Source organism: Cyprinodon tularosa, unplaced genomic scaffold (genome assembly GCF_016077235.1).
Source record: "Cyprinodon tularosa strain WSP-4 unplaced genomic scaffold, ASM1607723v1 ctg246, whole genome shotgun sequence".
NCBI lineage: Eukaryota > Metazoa > Chordata > Actinopteri > Cyprinodontiformes > Cyprinodontidae > Cyprinodon > Cyprinodon tularosa.
In genome coordinates, this window is record NW_024038913.1 from 461,787 (window position 1) to 479,282 (window position 17,496).

At 35.9% G+C, this 17,496-nt stretch overlaps 1 protein-coding gene across 1 annotated transcript; it reads left to right on the forward strand.

The window, feature by feature from the left end:
- Positions 1-309: 309 nt before the first annotated feature.
- On the forward strand, positions 310-17,464 carry lmx1al (LIM homeobox transcription factor 1, alpha-like). Its single transcript, XM_038287948.1, has 9 exons — positions 310-571; positions 2,080-2,168; positions 2,751-2,940; positions 14,093-14,325; positions 14,880-15,043; positions 15,193-15,270; positions 15,363-15,483; positions 15,561-15,716; positions 15,857-17,464. The coding sequence occupies exons 1-9, from the start codon at positions 528-530 to the stop codon at positions 16,012-16,014; spliced, it is 1,233 nt and encodes a 410-aa protein (XP_038143876.1). The 5' UTR covers positions 310-527; the 3' UTR covers positions 16,015-17,464.
- The last annotated feature ends 32 nt before the right edge of the window (positions 17,465-17,496 follow it).

Sequence of the window (17,496 nt, forward strand, 5' to 3'; positions counted from 1 at the left end):
GATCGTTTAGATAAATAAGAAAATCAGATTTATTTGTGTATGTTTTTCTATTACCGGGTGCAAATTCTTATGTTTCTCTCCTGCATCAGACATTCACCCCAAAATCAAGAGTATTATGTAGAATAAAAGCAACGCAAGAGTTATTTGGCCTGTAATGGATATAAATAAGTCAGTAAAATGTTGCTTTAGTAAGTGATCTATCTAACCCTAAACAAAGATTCAAGAGATTCTCCTCACCTGAGTTATCAATAGATGAGTATTGCTGCTCCTTTCCTCTCATCATCTTCCGCACCTTCTCCCTCCCTCCGTTTCTGTCCATCTCCTCCCTCTGCCTCCTTTTTACGCACAAAACAACCCAGAGCGCGCACACGGCTGTCGGAGAAACCAGGAGACACAATAGACCATATTTTGAGGCATCATGCTGTTGGAATTTCTTCCATAGGCAAACTGTGCGGTAGCTCATGTGGTTGACCCATAGGATCGCTTGTGTTCAGTCACATAAGAGCTGGAAGTTTCGCTGGATTTAAATGTTGCCGACCGAGATCTCAGGAGGAGTGTGTTTCACCTCAAGGTAAGACTCTGAAACTCATGAACAGGTTGTCAGAGCAACGCGGTCATGTGCAAAAGTTATATTTGACTGCTTCTTATTCAAAAGTAAACACTCTGTGGGATGTTTTTCTCTAACAATGTACATGGATTAATGACTATGATCTTCTTCTTCTTTTTTTTTTTTTTGTAAATTATTCCATGATATTTAGACTGGGATGGGATGAGGAGAAGAAATTTTTATATCATTAATGTATTGCAAATCTTTAATTTTGACAATAATTATTTTATGCAGCCAGATAACAGAAGTTGTTTGGTTGTTGTTGTCTGTTTCTTTGTTTGTTTGTTTTTCTTGATAGCAATAAAAATCAATTCCAGTTTTTAAGTTATTATTTATATTTATACAATATTGATATGTATGTATTATTATTTTTTTATTATAATTATTAATTTGAACTGTGTTTAAAATTCTGGATTCTTAATGATTAACATTTCAGACTAACTACTTCATGGAAATCATTGCATCAATTAGCTGAAGCGTCACAGAAAAAATCCCAAATCAGATTAACTGCATTTACATAATGTATTTTTTGGTTTTGATTACTTTGTTTGACAATAATCTAAATCGCACTCTATCTTTTTTCATTCTGTCTCCGGTTCTGGTTAAAGAAAAAACGCATTAGTGTAATAATCGCTTATCTCTAAGAATTGTAACATCTCAAATTGTTGGAAATTACACAGAGAACTTAATCTATGTTTATTCATTTTACCATGCGATGAATTTCACACCATTTTTATCTATTTATTTTTATTCTGACTATGGTTTAAAATCCAAATTAAACAGAGAAATATCCATGTTATTTATTTAGTTTTTACATTTCTCGGGAAGCTTTTGTTTAATTTGTGTTTTTCAAAAAATATCAGTGTAGTAGAATATAATTTTTAAAATATACCGCATTTGTAGTCATTTATAAACTCTATGATGTTTTAACATAATTTAAAATGTTTGATAGAAATGCGCACAGGCCTGCGATTTTCGTTTACATCCTTAGACAATATAAAGACGGGAAAGGAAATCGTTTAATTTGTAACACTTTTTTAAATACTTTTTTTTATTGTTATTAATATTAAATCTAAAGTGTGGCCAATTTTAAAAGTTGCTTAGACAATTCAGGAGTATCCAGCTTAAAATAGGAGTCTAAGGTGGATACTTACCTTAGTGTAATTTGAAACAAAGTTATCACCTGATGTTTTGGTTTGACTCACATTTTTTCTAACAAATGATTACAATATTTTGTTTTAGTTGCTGCTTTTGTTTCACTTTTTTATCATTAACTTTGCTTCTACATTTAAAGGCGATAACAAAGACCAACATGTGTTTGCTGATTCCATCTAATGTTTATTATCTATACATCAACAGACAATAGAAAATATATGGAATTAATCTAATTTTTTTCCAGCTTTGGCTCACATGTTCTCCTGCTTTACTTTAAGCATCTGAATGCGTAATTACATGGTTTATTTTCTCTCTAGCGATCACACTGAGGGAAGGAGAGAAGGAATGAAAACTGAGGAAAACCAACAGTCCTGCCTGCAACAGCCTCCGTCCTCCACGCCTTATGGTCAGCTATTTTATTCTTTTTTTTTTTTTTTTTTTTTTTTGGAAAAAGGGATTTTATCAACACTAGCATCTTTTTCAACGCACGATTATCTAAATTGAAATATTTCAAAAGTTCTATGGAAGAAAAATTCTAATCATGTAAAATAGAATAGATAAATCCCCACCTGCAGGTGAGGTAAACAAATAATAAATAAACGTAAAAAATTATTTAATCTAAATTGACCTGTTGAATTTTACATAAAAAGTCTACTAATTTCCACAGGAAAAAAAATACAAATATTTAATAAAAATTGTATGAGGTGAAATAAGTACCGTCAGTACCCGTTACAAAGGTCTGTTATGTTACCTTTAGGTCTGGGTTAGCCTACTCAACTGAACGTTTTAAATAAGATATATATTTAAAAACTGTAACCTATTTGCCTTTGAAATATCAAAAGGGGTTTTCCTTTTTTTCTTGTCTGAAGAAACAACAGTTGGCTTGCGCCAGATGATAGGCTTAAGCATTTTTTAATTAATTTATTTATATAATAGAACTTGTTTTGGCCTTCTCTCTGTAACTGTGGCTGTGATATGCTTTAACCAGGTCCAGATTTCAGAGGCGGTGGAGAACTGTGCGCGGGCTGCGAGTCTCCCATCGCAGACCGCTTCCTCCTGCGCGTGAACGAGCGCTCCTGGCACGAGACCTGCGTGAAGTGCGCCGTCTGTCTGAGCGCACTTACCGGGACCTGTTACTGCAGGGACCGTCTGCTGTACTGCAAGCATGACTATGAAAAGTAAGAAATATTTACTAACATATTAAGAGAAAAACGAATCAATACAAAAGCCAAGGCATTTCATAAAATAATACTTTTTCAATCATTTATATATATATATATATATATATATATATATATATATATATATATATATATATATATATATATATATATATATATATATATATATATATAACTTCTAATCATAGACTTATTTTTGTCTAATCTATGTTGTTTCTGTTTAAATCTGGTGCAGATGAGACATACCATCATTCATAAAGCGCTGCTTCTGATTAACATCATGGTGAGATTTGAGGTTAGGTCGTAGGGAGGGTTTAATAAAGGCTGCAGAATCAGTCAGTGCAAAGTTCTAACGTCTACGCAGCTGAACAGGCTGTATAGGAGAAGGAAAGACCAATATAAAATGTTACACTAACCAAAGTGGTTAGGTTGTTGTCTCAATCAATAAAAAAAAAGAAAGTCTGAATTTTTATCCTCAGTAAAACATATTATTTATAACATAATTTTATGAACAGTAAAAACCTAAACACTCACACAAGGTTTTAAAAAAAAAAGTAAAATCCCATAAGTAAGTCACTCTAGGCCCTCAATCAATTAGGCTATTAAAGAATTTTGCAATTCATTAAAATCAAAAGTGATACTTGTGTGTGCAGGCTATATACGAGACTGAAAGTTTTGGAACATGATCAAACTTTTCCAGTCTGAGGTTAAAGATTAGGTGCTATGGAAGATAAAATAAAAAACAACATATTTGTCTTTGGAGATCTTAAATAAAAAAATTTGCTATCATCTCTTTAAGTAAAATAGCTACCTCTTTGTGTCTTAGAATGTGCCTATACAAATCTACCTTCTATTAAATTCATACAATGTTCATCTCATTGTTATTCACAATCTTATTTGCATTGACAACATATAACTACCTCTTTGAATGAAGCACAGTTACTATTATTGTTTTTAATACCATAGTATATAATATTAAAGAAAAAGAAACAGCAGCTGGTCAAAGGGACAGTACGTGCTTATTGTGTGACGATTTACCATATGCTACAAATTTGTGGTCATAATGGGGTTTCTTTCTGTTTTTTGGTCCAGGCTAGTCAGTATATGTGCCAGAGTCTGGAATGGACTGCTCAAAGGAAAGCCTGTAGCTTGTTATCATTGTTTTGAAATGTGTCAGACAGTATCCAGCAGTATAGACTCTCCCACTGTACCTGGCATCTGGAGGAGGGAGGGTGAGAAAGAAGAAAATCAAAGCCCCATTGTGTGACGTTCATCTGGAAGAATGAGAGGGAAAATAGTAGGAAAAAATGTCATAATTATGAAAGATGTAATGAAAAGGATGATTAGATTTCCTTTTGTAATGATCCATATCATTAATATGCACTTAATTGTTTTGATATTGTTCCAGTTGTCTATGCATATGCATGACTGTGTGAGTTTGTGCCAGGCTTGGCACGCAGTAATATCTGCGACCTTCAAGAGATCAACAACAATGCCTCCTTGTTTTCCCTGCAGACTGTCCATCGGCACCATACACTACACACTCCCCCATCTAAAGCAGGTGTGCTCATTTTAACAGCTAAGCATGTGCAGGAATTTGGAATGTGCATAAGAATTTCTTAGGAATTTACACATTAGCAAAAGTTTATTTTTCTTTCAGTTTTTTACCTGAGACGTGATCCTCTAGCTGATGTGGTTGCCAACTTACAAGTAATATTTGCATTCTCGGACTAACATTAGGAGAAATAATCAAAGTATCTTAGAGTGACGCTTATTCATATTAGGTCAGCTTCTTGCAAACCTTTGAACATCTGCTGCTTCTATTTTCTATTATATGTTGTCTCGATTGCATGACTGTGCACCAGGAGTGAAGCCAGAAAAATTTCATAGCGGGTGGCGAGGCAGGGGCCAGTGTGCACTGAGGGGCGGTTGAAAACTGTCAGGAGCCAAAATCAGTTTAGGGTCAGTCTACAATAATCAAATAGTACCAATAGGAAATTGAAAAAACAAAACATCCATATTTTCCAGATAAATCAACAACGAAAGACTAGATTTTCTTAAAGCCATTGTCAATAAATCTATACAAATATTTACACATTAATGTGGTCTAAGTCAGTTATGGTTCTTTATTATATCTAAATGGATTTAGCAATGGTTCTATATCCATCCATCATCCATCCGTTTTCTGTCACGCTTATCCCAAGCGGGGTCACAAGGGGTGCTGGTGCCTAACTCCATCCATGTCTACGGGCGAGAGGTGGGGTACACCCTGAACAGGTGTGGTTCTATATCTCTTATACCCCGTTTACACTACCCTTAAAAAACTGAGCCGAGACCGGTCCGAGCTCAGTAACTGAGATAACTTGTCGTGTGTGAACGGAAACAACCTGAACTGAACCGAGATAAACATAACCGGACCGCGCTAACTGCAGACCAGTTCCCGAGGTGGGTTCGGCTCGGTTTTTTCCTGGCTCGGTTCTCTGATAACAAGAGCGCATGAGCAGAACGCGTCATCGCCGACTGGCTGAACATGCCGATTCACACTCCATTCCAGAAAGTCGGCTTCCCAAAAGCCGACTTTCTCAAGTACATCCGCGCAAGGTTGCCGTCTTCGCCTGACCCACCGCAAACACGGAAGTACAGCAATAATAATCAAGCATAACTTTCTGAATGTGACGTGCGCCGCCATTTTGATTTGCTTGATTCCCTCCTCCTTCGTCTTCTTCTTCTTGGGTTTTACGGCGGTTGACAAACAGCGTTTGGTGCATTACCGCCACCAGCTGCTTGAGTCCCTCCTTCAATCCTAGCAGTAATACCGCACATCGTCACTAGGAGGCGAGGAGTCGAGGCGTCGAGATAACCGAGATAAGTGTGACGTGTGAACGGTCGTCAAAACTGAGCTTGGCCTGGTTACCGATCCAAGCTCGGACCGGTCTCGGCCTGGATCGGTTTTTCAAGGGTAGTGTAAATGGGGCTTAACTTTAAAAGAGACTCCTAGATCAATGCAGACTACAGAAAGCACCAAAGCTAGCTCTAAAAAGAGCACGAGTTCAGTTTTTACGTTATTTAACATTAGTATATTGATTTGAATAATCAATTAATTGTTGTAACTTTTTGTTAGTATATGGTTAATATTATATCAACTAAAAAGATCAAAGCAGTTGTACATTCCACCTGAAAGTATCATTGCTGCGACCCTGTGTTTAAGAGGGGAACTACTTGTTCTGGAGATAGGGAGGTATTTTACTAGGGGAACACGGCCACCCATGGCCCCCTTCTATCTCTGCCCCTGCTGTGCATACAGACAAAAAGACCTCTAAATCTTCACAGATTACTGTCCCCTATTAAGAATGCCTTCACATACTGCTTCCTTTATTGTCTTTTTACTTCTGGTTATTTTATGTAGAACTGACTAAATAAATAACGTGCATATAGAATAAAAAAGGGGGTAGAAATGATTTAGAATTACGGATTTGGGATGAAATTTGAAGCAACATTTCAAATGAGGAAGAAAATCAATATTAAAATATGAGCCAATTTTCCACAGTTCATCTAATCCAAACTGCCTAGAAGGAAAAAAGCTAATTCGGTATTTGCATCTTTAATATTTTGAAGAACTGCTTTTCTAAATATTTCAGGAAAGTTGCTTAAAAGCTCAAGTGAATGTAAAAGCTTGGCATTCTAGTGATTTTTTAAAATGTTATAAAATAAAATGTATAATCAGCTTGAAATGCTAAAAAAAATTATTATTATTAAAATAGATTCTTATTTTATGTTGAATTCTATTCTATTAAAGGTGTCTCTCTGAAGCTTCAGATTTAAGGACAATAATATCAATGACAGCAAAAAAGAAGAAACAAATATCCAGTTCCCAATTTTTCAGTGTTTTATAGAATTAAGGGAAAAATCAATAAAATAGTTTATTGTAAATTTTTACAGTACAAATATCTGTATTGTAAACTGTAAGGAATTGCTTTCAAATGAATTGTGTCATTTTTAAAACATATTTTTACATGACATTTACAATTAATTTTTAAATAGATGAAATTATAAAGTGAAATAAAGAAACGCGGTGATTTAAAGCAAAGAACTCTAACTGTAACCTCTAGCAGTAATCTTTCCATCCAAATGTTCTATTTTTTACTGCATTTTAATTGAAAGGCTTAATTTTCAGACTATTAGAGATGCTCTCAGCTCAGGGTCCAGACAGTTTGTTTTTTGGTTAAGGAGAACCTAAATAAAAACTTCTGTAAAACCATAAAGTCAGCTTAATTCAAGTCAGGAACCGGTTACCAATGAGGATGTTGGATATGGCTTGTGTTTATAGCAACACAAGGTGGTTTGATTGCTGCAATCACTCACAGAGAAGTTTGAAATCTTTAGTTTTGTTTGTAATTAAAAATATGTTAATATTAATCATAACACTTCTGTGAACAACATCCTGCTAATTGCATTTTTTTTTTCCATGAACCTCTGAATCTGAATCCAGTGACAGCAAATGCATTATTTCTCCGTTCCAAACCTCCACCCTATGAGCCATTCCTCTCCCTGTCTCTTCATCCATTACCTCATCCATCACTGTCTCCTTTGTAATAATATTTCTGTATACCAAACCTCATTTCCTTCTTGTTGAGATTGATAGCAGTGATGACACCAAACAGTTTATCTCCCCATTTATCCCTTGTTTTCTCTTAATCGCCCCGCCACCCGCACCATACTACTGCCTCGTGTCTCAGGAGGGGAATGAGAAGGAATTGCGGTGAGACTGATTGGGTTCTGTGCTAATTGTTGAAGTCTCTGGCTGTCCTGATGACAGATCTGACTGTGAGCTGCTGAGAAATACTAACAGAGAATTATGTAACATGTCAAAATGATCACAGAGGTTTTTCTATCAACCCCCATATCTTTCTTAAACAAAAAAAAAAACTATTTGAAAATAACAAAAAACAAACTTTAGAATAAAAATAAATCTATATATATATTTGATCTTTTAGGTAGCCAATGATCATGAATTATAAAAAAAAAAATGTTAAAAGCAGTCTTAGTGTGAATTTTGTTAGAAAATACAAATGCTTGTGTTCTAATTAATGAACCATCTACTTTCTTCAATCTTGTGAGATCTTCTATTTCTTAGTGTACTGAAGCAAAATCAATTTAAAAATCAAGTACATTTGTTTCTTATGGAATGTAAATATATACCTTTAAGCTGTTATTCTGCATGAATTGGGTAAATCGTGGCTGATTTTATCGTGTGAGAAATACCATACTGTGTATGCACTGAAAAAGCATTTTCAAGACCTCTGCTAAAAAGCCTTAAAACATGCATCTTCTTTGTGTCGTAACAAACATTTACAGACATATTATTGGATAAAATTTATTTATATTTATTTGGATAAAAAAAAATCAAATGTAATAATTGGTAAAAATAGAGTTGACATATTTGTCAGTACCTCTAAAAATCCCATTAAAATACATGTTTACTGTGGAATTGATTGGAAACACTTTCAAAGCTTACCAAAGTATTTGGAGACATCTTATTGGTAACCACTACGTTGCCTGTTTCCTTGGGCTATAAGCATAGGATGATACTGACATCCAGTTCTGGGAAAACTGAAAAAAGGGAGTGCCTTAGTTCTTATGTAAAATTTACTGCAAATTGCCATTTAAGTTAAATTAATTTAATGTGTGGCTTAGAATTAATTTGTAAATCTATCCCAGTCTTTCTGCATAGAGTCTGCATGTTCTTCTCGTGTCAATTCTCTGCGGGTACTCCGGCTTCCTCCCACATTACAAAATGTTAGGTTAATTGGCTTCTCTAAATTCTCATTGTGTGTGCATTGCTGTGTTTCTTTGCGTCTCTGTGTAAAATTTACCAGCAAAACAAAAGTGCATCTTTTGTGGATAAGAAAAAAGTATTAGTAACATTTACTTGAGTTTGTTTGTTAAATCTACTCTTCTTAGTGAGTAAAATCAACTTTACAACAAAAACACCATATGTAGAAAAAGTTACCTAATTCATTACCTTTATTTCCCTTTTTCTAAGTAATTGCTTGTTCTATTTTTGTCAGAACAGTCCCCACATTGCTGGAAAAGCACATACATTTTTCCACCAAGCGCAGTTAGAAGAATTTCAAAGTTGTAAAAAAGAACAAAAGATTCATATAAGGAAACTATAGCTAACACATTACTGACATCTTGGGGGTCTCCAAGTCTCCATAACAAGTGTTGAACACTAACAACATGGGAGGAGCCTTTTGAATTGCATGCCAGGAGAAAGCCATTCTTTGTCCTGCTAATAATAAACATTAACATGTAAAGTTTGCTCCACTTCTCTACTGGGAATTTAACTGGAACCGCATCCTGTGGAGCAGCTGTAATGCTGTGGGCATGTTTCTATACTGAAGCCTTGGGAATCCTTGTTAATCTTGCACTGCTGTATGGAATATATCCAGCCACGTAACTAAAATATTGCTGTTGTGTTGTTCAATAGTTCAACACATGCATACTAATTAATACAGAAATGTGAAACAGAATCAACCTTTTTATGGCCATGTCAGCGTCTAGACATAAATAAATAAAACTAAAACCTTTTGAAGAAATTGTTGGAAAAGAGCAGGATCCTTGGTGAGGGTCAGGGTTACTGTGAAAGAATGTGCAAGGATGAATAAAAGACAGGGCTGTCCAATACTAAAAAGCGGATAATACAAAGGATCAACAGCCTGGGAGCAATCTTTATTTCACTTGTAATTTTGTGGAAATTAATTTCATTAAATTCTCCCTGCATTGCATTCAAATTTTAGGCAGATTTGTGAAAAATTTGCAGTGTGAGATAATGCTACTGCGAAAGGAAAAAAAAACAAACAAAAAAAAAACAAATTTTTACTTCCTCTTCCTAAAAAAGTATTTTTTTATATCTATTCCAGTGAAGAAATCCAAATATTACATTTATCCATATTCTAATATTCAAGCACTTATCTTAACAAAAATAGCAGTTAAATAAAGATTTGACTTTAACCAGAGAAAGGGGAAATTGGGAATCAGGAAGTTTAGTGCTTTTTTGTCTTCTTCTGATGAAGTGCCGTTGACAAATCAAGTCTGATCCAATGGTAAAAACCGCAAATCAATTGTTTGGAACTGGGTTCAAATGGGATAAACAAAGAAAAGAGGATATATTTTTGGTTTAGAGAGAAAAGTCATACTAATGGGTTGATTTTTAACTGTTTTTCTTAGTGTTTGTATGTGTATATGTCTGTGGGAGGGGTCATGCATTTGATATTGCCACTGTTTTTGCATAATGTGAGATGAGACCCCATCATCTTTCCTCCCCCACAACAATTTTATAACAGACAGCTAATAAATGTTTCATGGCAGAACAAGCTGCTCGCTTCAGCTTTATTAAATCTGAGATAATAAAGGCAGAGAGAGAGAAGGAAAAAGAGTGAGAATAGGGGGTTGCATCAGAGAGAGAGAGAGATAGAGAGATTGGCATAGACTTTTCTCTAACCAGCCTGCTGTATCTTCTGTTTCTGAGGTAACGGACCCCACTGTCCCCCATCAGCCCCTCCCTGCTGCTTCCCGCTCCGCCAGAGTCAGACAGGAAATGAGAAACGGGCAGACAGGATATTGCGTTCTGGTGGCCTGGGGATTAACTGTTTTATCTAAACTAACACACACCCTATCACTCACACTCACAAACACACATCTACATCCTGACACATAGCATTCATTCTTGATCAAAGACACAAACACATACCATGCAGACTATGTATGTCATACAAGTTTTTGGTTACTTTTTTTAATATTTCAAGAAGGAATAATGTTTCTTTATGCACCGGTATTTTTTTTTTTCTTAAAATAATACAAGTTAATGGGACTTGAAAACAACTATTCTGCGGTGTTGGACAAATGGCAGCCTCTTTTATATTCATGTTTACTCTCATATGCAGAGAACTCTCTCCTTTATTAATACCTTTATTATTTATTTAATATTATTATTTATTTATTATCTATCTATCTATACATATATATATATATATATATATATATATATATATATATATATATATATATATATATATATATATATATATATATATATATATATATATATATATATATATATATATATATGAATGAGTAAGCTAGATAGTGGAAATATACATATAGAAATATTGATATGGATATATAGCTATGCACACACACAAAACTGTATATGAGTGCGTGGTGGCAGGGTAGCAAGTATCGTGGGGAATGCTGGGAGATTTTAATAACACAGAAGCAGCGCAGGGAGATTTAATAAAAGGAGATGATGTGATTACTGAACCCTGGCTCTGAGCCATTTTGCTCCACAGAGCAATATCCGCCAAAAGTGTGCTCGCTTATGTGTACACACACACACACAACCACACCCACACATCTACACACACACACACGCTTGTAAGAAACGCTATACACACACACACACACACACACACCTAAGAAATGAAAAACAAAATACAACTTAAAAGTAAGATTGATGCATATGATTTGTTCTTTTTTCCTGTATCTCCTCTATCCTTTGTTAATTTTCAGGGAGCGCCATTTATGTGTCACATGTTGCTATCAATAAGTTAGTAAGAAACAAAATATGGTACATCAGGGCCTGAGCGTATCATATGCTGGGAGTAAACAACAGTCAAGGGGGTTAAAATGAATGACAGTCTTTCTTTTCAAGGTATTTAAGTTCCTCTGAACCCAAACCAAGCATAATTCAGAGCCAGTGTAACCAAACCAATACCTGTATAAATATTAATCATGACAACATGGGGATGAACTAAACTGTAACAGCTCTGAGATGCATACATATTTATGAAATGCTCTTATTTCAGTCCAGACAGTGTTAAACTTGTCAGAGCTCACAAGCTAAACAATGCCACATGACACAGCTTAGGGAGATGGCAAAGATTCTGGTTGTATGCACGGGATCTACAGAAATACAAAGAGGAAAAATGTGATTATACCAGAACTCTACGAATGCAGTATGTCTCTGTGTCTTTCTGAATTTGATCTTTTAATTTCTGAGCTCTAACCTTCTAACCCTCTATTGCCTCAAAAATCCATGCCACTACACATGAAAGTTGGCTGGTGTGCCCGTATATCCCCTTTCTTTGACATTGAATTTATGCACTGAAAGTAATTTTTTTGGACAGTGATGTACAAACCAACATCTTATTAATTATTATATAAGACACTAGATATGTAGAACACAAACACTCAGAAATGTCAAAAATGTTTGTAAGAATATAGACAACCTCAGGTACATGGTTGCCCTCTGTTATTTTCACTGTGATTTTAGTTAGCTGTCCTCCAAACATGACCATGTGTGACTGATACTTCTATTAGAGGGATTAAACTGATCTACTTACAGACCCCCCGCTGCGGCAGTTACCCCAAGTTGCCGTCATTTGCCATGTTTAGTAAATTCCTACCGTGCTGTGTACACATTGATTAGGGAGTGTGGGACTTAACCGCACACATCACCCGTATTAAGTCAAGCAGTCTTGATAATTCTGTTCTGTTGAGCATTGTTCGTGGTGAAAGCAACTATTTAAGACACTGAAGTGTCTGTTCAGATGGAGAGCGAAGCTGTGCAAAGGTCTTCTTTGTGCATATATATACTTCAGATACCACTCATTAAAAAATGTTTGCGCTTTTTCAGATCAATCATATATCTGGAATGAATTACGGTAGAAAAGAATGTTTAAGAACAGTAAAAAAATTTAAAAAAAGAGTATTTTGGTCATTGAGCTTTAGGGTTGATAATATGCATACTACTTATTTTTATTTATCAAGTAGGGGACACTGTAAATTGGGGAATTTGAGGAGACCGTTTGACAGATGGATTGAGAAAGATTAGCTGCAGCAGCTGCGTTTGGGACAGAATCACAGATTAGAAGCTCTAATGTGCAGACCTGGCTCCACACTTGCTCTCCAGTGTAAGGGCAACAGCACCTTGCCCTCTCTCAGTCTGGGAGGGTCAATACCTCAGCCTTCATCTTATCATCACTCACTTGCATAACTTTTCAATCTCTCACTTCTTAACAAGATTTGTGTTTTGTTGTGATGCTATTTCTGTACCCACAATTCTTGATTATTTTAGTGCTCTTCTATTGTTCCTATTCTTTTGAAAACTCTACTGGTTTTCTTGTGGATTAAAACATTTTTCTTGGTGTTTATTTCATCCCTCCAATATGACAATTGGTATTGCATATACCTAGATGAGTAAGGGAGTTGTTGCATGCTTTAATGTTAGTACCATGTGTTCAATATGTGGACAAGTACCTGAGTGTGTGTGTTTTGTGTGTGTTTTGTGTGCATAAGTGAGAGGAGAGAGATTAACCCCATGCTATCACCAATCCCTGGTTATGAGTTTACAGCGTCTGTCTGGCCATCTCACTGTTTAAACAACAATCTAATTAATCCCGTCTTTATTAGTTTCAGTGAACTGGGGAGGCAGGTTTGGAGGGCATGAGGGAAAACTGGGAATCCTGGCAGAAAAGGCTGAGGGAGGGGGAGGAAACCTAGTGCAAGAACAAGGATTTGGGAGGAATTTGAAGTCAGAGACTTGGCCCTGTGAATGTAAATAGGCACTGAAAGTGATTGTAGAGCATGAGAGCAATTGAAAGGTTAGAAAATCACAGAGGGCAAGAAATAAGAAGACTAAAGAAAGCAAGTAGTCATCAGGAAAGAAAATTAATCGAACAAAGACTATTTTAAGCACAATATGCAGAGTCATATGTATTTTTAAGATTATGGTTTGTTTAAATTTGCCAAGTCTGTTACGAAAATGATTATGCTGGAAAATGCAGCCCATTATCAACTAACTACTGCCACCTACTGCCAGTAGGGAGAAAACAAAACTCAATCCTTTGAAAACAACTGTTACTCATCTTAACAGATGTTCACCTTGTTGCTCTGTGAATTGGGTAATGCTGAGGCAGTCTTTAATTAAAAGACTTCACTCTTGAACATTTTTATTGCTGCTGAGGGTAAATTTATCTTAGCCCATTGTTTACATCTTCATGTTTAATTGCTTTAATTCTTTTTCTGCTTTAAGACATAAATAAATGAATACACAAGTGCATGTGTCTATACTTCTTTGTATTTTCAGGCTCTTTGTCAGGAAGTGCAGTGCATGCCTGCAGGTCATTGGACGCTCTGAGCTGATAATGCGTGTGCTAGGCCAGGTATACCACCTGGGCTGCTTCAGCTGCTGTGAGTGTGAACGCCGACTGCAGAGAGGTGATGAGTTTGTGTTGAAAGAAGGCCAGCTGCTCTGCCGCATGGACTATGAAAAGGAGAGGGAAATGCTTGCTGCAATTAGTCCTGCTCCAACTGAATCAGGTGTAGTGTTTGATGCAATACTATTTAATTTGTACCACATCTGACAAATTTTCTTAATAAATTCCCATAATTGCCCTTCCATGTTTGATTACAGCTGTTAACATTTCAACAATCAAATTTTATCAAGTTGGCATCTAGATTTATGAATAAACCTTTAAGGCTTCTGACATGTCAGCAATACAGATAATTGTAAAAGCAATATTAATTAAATGAACTACTACAGTACAAAAAAATGTAAATCTAAATAAGTATTTTCTTCTTAAAATAAGTGCATTTTTCTTGAATTCAAAATGTAAGTGAGACACTTTGCCAGAGGAACAAGACAGTATACATTTAAAATAAGAAAATTATTATTATTTTAAGAGTTAAAATATTGATTCCATTGGCAAATCATCTTATTTACCTACTCAAATTAAGGGTAAATACACTTAATCTGAGAAATATTTACTTATTTCTGGATCATTTTTGCAGTGATTTGTGATTTTCTGCATAGCTACATGGCACACTACATTGGAGCCTGACTTTGAGCTGTGTAAACTCCTTATCATACTCAGTAAAAAGTGAGGATGAAGATGGTGGGGGAGGCTCTGGCAGTGGGAAAGGTGGTGATGAAGGAAAAGAGCACAAGCGTTCAAAACGACCACGCACCATATTGACTACGCAGCAACGGCGAGCTTTCAAGGCCTCCTTTGAAGTATCAGCCAAGCCATGCCGAAAGGTGGGTGGATCCCCTTCATTATCAGTGAAAATGGATGCCAAAACAGACCTTGACTTTACTTTCGGAGTTCATTGTTTTTTTCCTGGTTGTCTGATAAAGCTATTTATCAAGTTTACATCCTAAAAGCAATGAAAAACCCTAACCTGTAGGTGAGGGAGACCCTGGCTGCTGAGACCGGCCTGACAGTGCGGGTTGTGCAGGTTTGGTTTCAAAACCAGAGAGCTAAGGTGAGACATTTATCTCTTTCCTGAAGACATGTTCAGTCACTAATTGTTAATATCCTCAGAGGATTCTCACAGCATCCAGTTTTCTATCTCAGATGAAAAAGATAGCTCGTCGACAGCAGCAACAACAACAGCAGCAGCAGGAGCAAGAGCAACTGGGAGGGACCAGGAGAGGGCCCAGTAGAGGAGGCCGTCAAAGCAATGATGACAGTGAGGGTAAGAAATATAAGAATAATATTTTTTAGAAAGCCTTTAAAAGGTTAAAATATTTTAAATTACTTTCACCTTTCTAGATGGATCTAGTACTCACGGCATCGACAGCATGTTAGGATATCCATCTCTGCCACGTCAGCAGCTACTTTCCCTGGACCCAAACATCTATGGAGGAGAGCCATTTCGACATGGGCTGACACCTCCTCAACTAAACAGTGAGCAGATCCACTCTTACGGTAAGATATATAAAAAAGGACTCAAGTTTTAACCTCATTTTCAGGCTTAAAAATCACATTTGTTGAATCCCTCTTTCCCTTTACATGTCTGAACATTAACCCAGTTCTACCAAAAGTGTTGTCTCTTTTTTTTGCTGCAGACTCAGAGACTGTATTCCATGATTTGGACAGCGATGGAAGCCTCAGTCACCTCGGGGACTGTCTCTTGGCAACAGGAGATGGTGGTCTTCTGGCAGGACGAGTAGGAAACCCCATCGACCGTCTTTACTCCATGCAGAACTCCTACTTCACTTCCTGACACTTAAAAACCTCAATCTTTACTCCTCCTGTTTCACCTTTTGCCCGAGAGAAGCAACCTGCAGATGGGACTATTCTCAATTAGACAGGCTGGAGCCAAACATACTTCTGAACTTTTATCACTGGATTACATCATCATCAAATCAATCGGGCAAAACAGCACTATTTTGATTAGCATAATGTCCTTTCATGCTTTCCTGAATAATAATCATATGCTGGAATGACAGACACTGTAAATCTTCATAATAATGGCCTTGTATTTTTTCAATTGTATTAATGCCATACTCAGTGAGAAATATTTAATTTCACTTTCCAACAAAAAAAAAAGAACATGACAACGCATATACCAATCAGTACATATGACTAAGTTACGTACTTTCGAGGACTCAGTCAAGTTAAATGTATTTAGAGGTTGTACTAGTTACAAAAATTTGGGGGTCTAAATAATATTAGGACATTGGTAAAGCTCCTTTGTTTTGTCTGGATTCATTTTTAAGCAATGTGTAAGGATGATTGCAACATATACAAGAGTATATGGAGTGGATTACAGTTTTGCTCTCAGGTTAGTGTGTATGTTTTTGTGACCTGAGCCTCATCTCAGGAAATTGCGTTGGTTAGAAAACACCTTTAACTTCCCTTTTATTTCAAATTTTATCCTTTTTGAGGCTTGACAACAAAAAAAGTGGACCAAAAATAAATTGTTTTTACATTATTAACGAAACAGATGACCCCTCAAGAGTCATTTGAAAAGCCTTAATTAGAACAGGGTGATTAAGTGATTATCACTTCAGTTTATGCTTTTATAATATTAACAGTAAAATTAGTGCAGTAGTTTAAACCAAAAGATCTACAATGCCCAAATCTTAGGACTTAAAGTCCACGGTGGTGAATTCCAAATGTAAATGCGAGTATGACTGCGTTACACATAATTGTTGCAATCACTTTCTGTAATAATTTCCTTCGTCTTGAATATCCTGATAGATGCTGTTGGGTAGACATTTTGTACCTGTGATAATCAGCAAATATTTAAACCATAGCATGATATCTGTGTGCCACAAAGTAGATCTATAGAACTAGAATCCAATTTTTGGGGGGTGGGAAATAGCCAATTTTGCTGTAGGGATCTAAACAGACCTATCCTGTGGCACAGCAAGAAAAAAAAAAAGAAACTACAGCGATACCTATCTTATTTAGTTGTCGGTGAATAGCCGGAACCTGGGGTACTCTTAAGAAAATGTTTGATTCTAATCAAATACTTGGCGTTCTTACTGTGATATTAATGTGAATGTAATTTATTTGTGTGGTAGTAGATGATATTCTATTTTGTTCAGTGACAGCAAGGTGATGTGCTTTGAATTCAATGTTCATGTATCTTCAATACAAACTGCAGTTTTGCTTTTGAAGTAAAATTGGCTTATTTGTCCTTAATGAAATAAATAATGAAAGTCTAACAAATTGTTCCCATGGTATTAACTAGTAATAC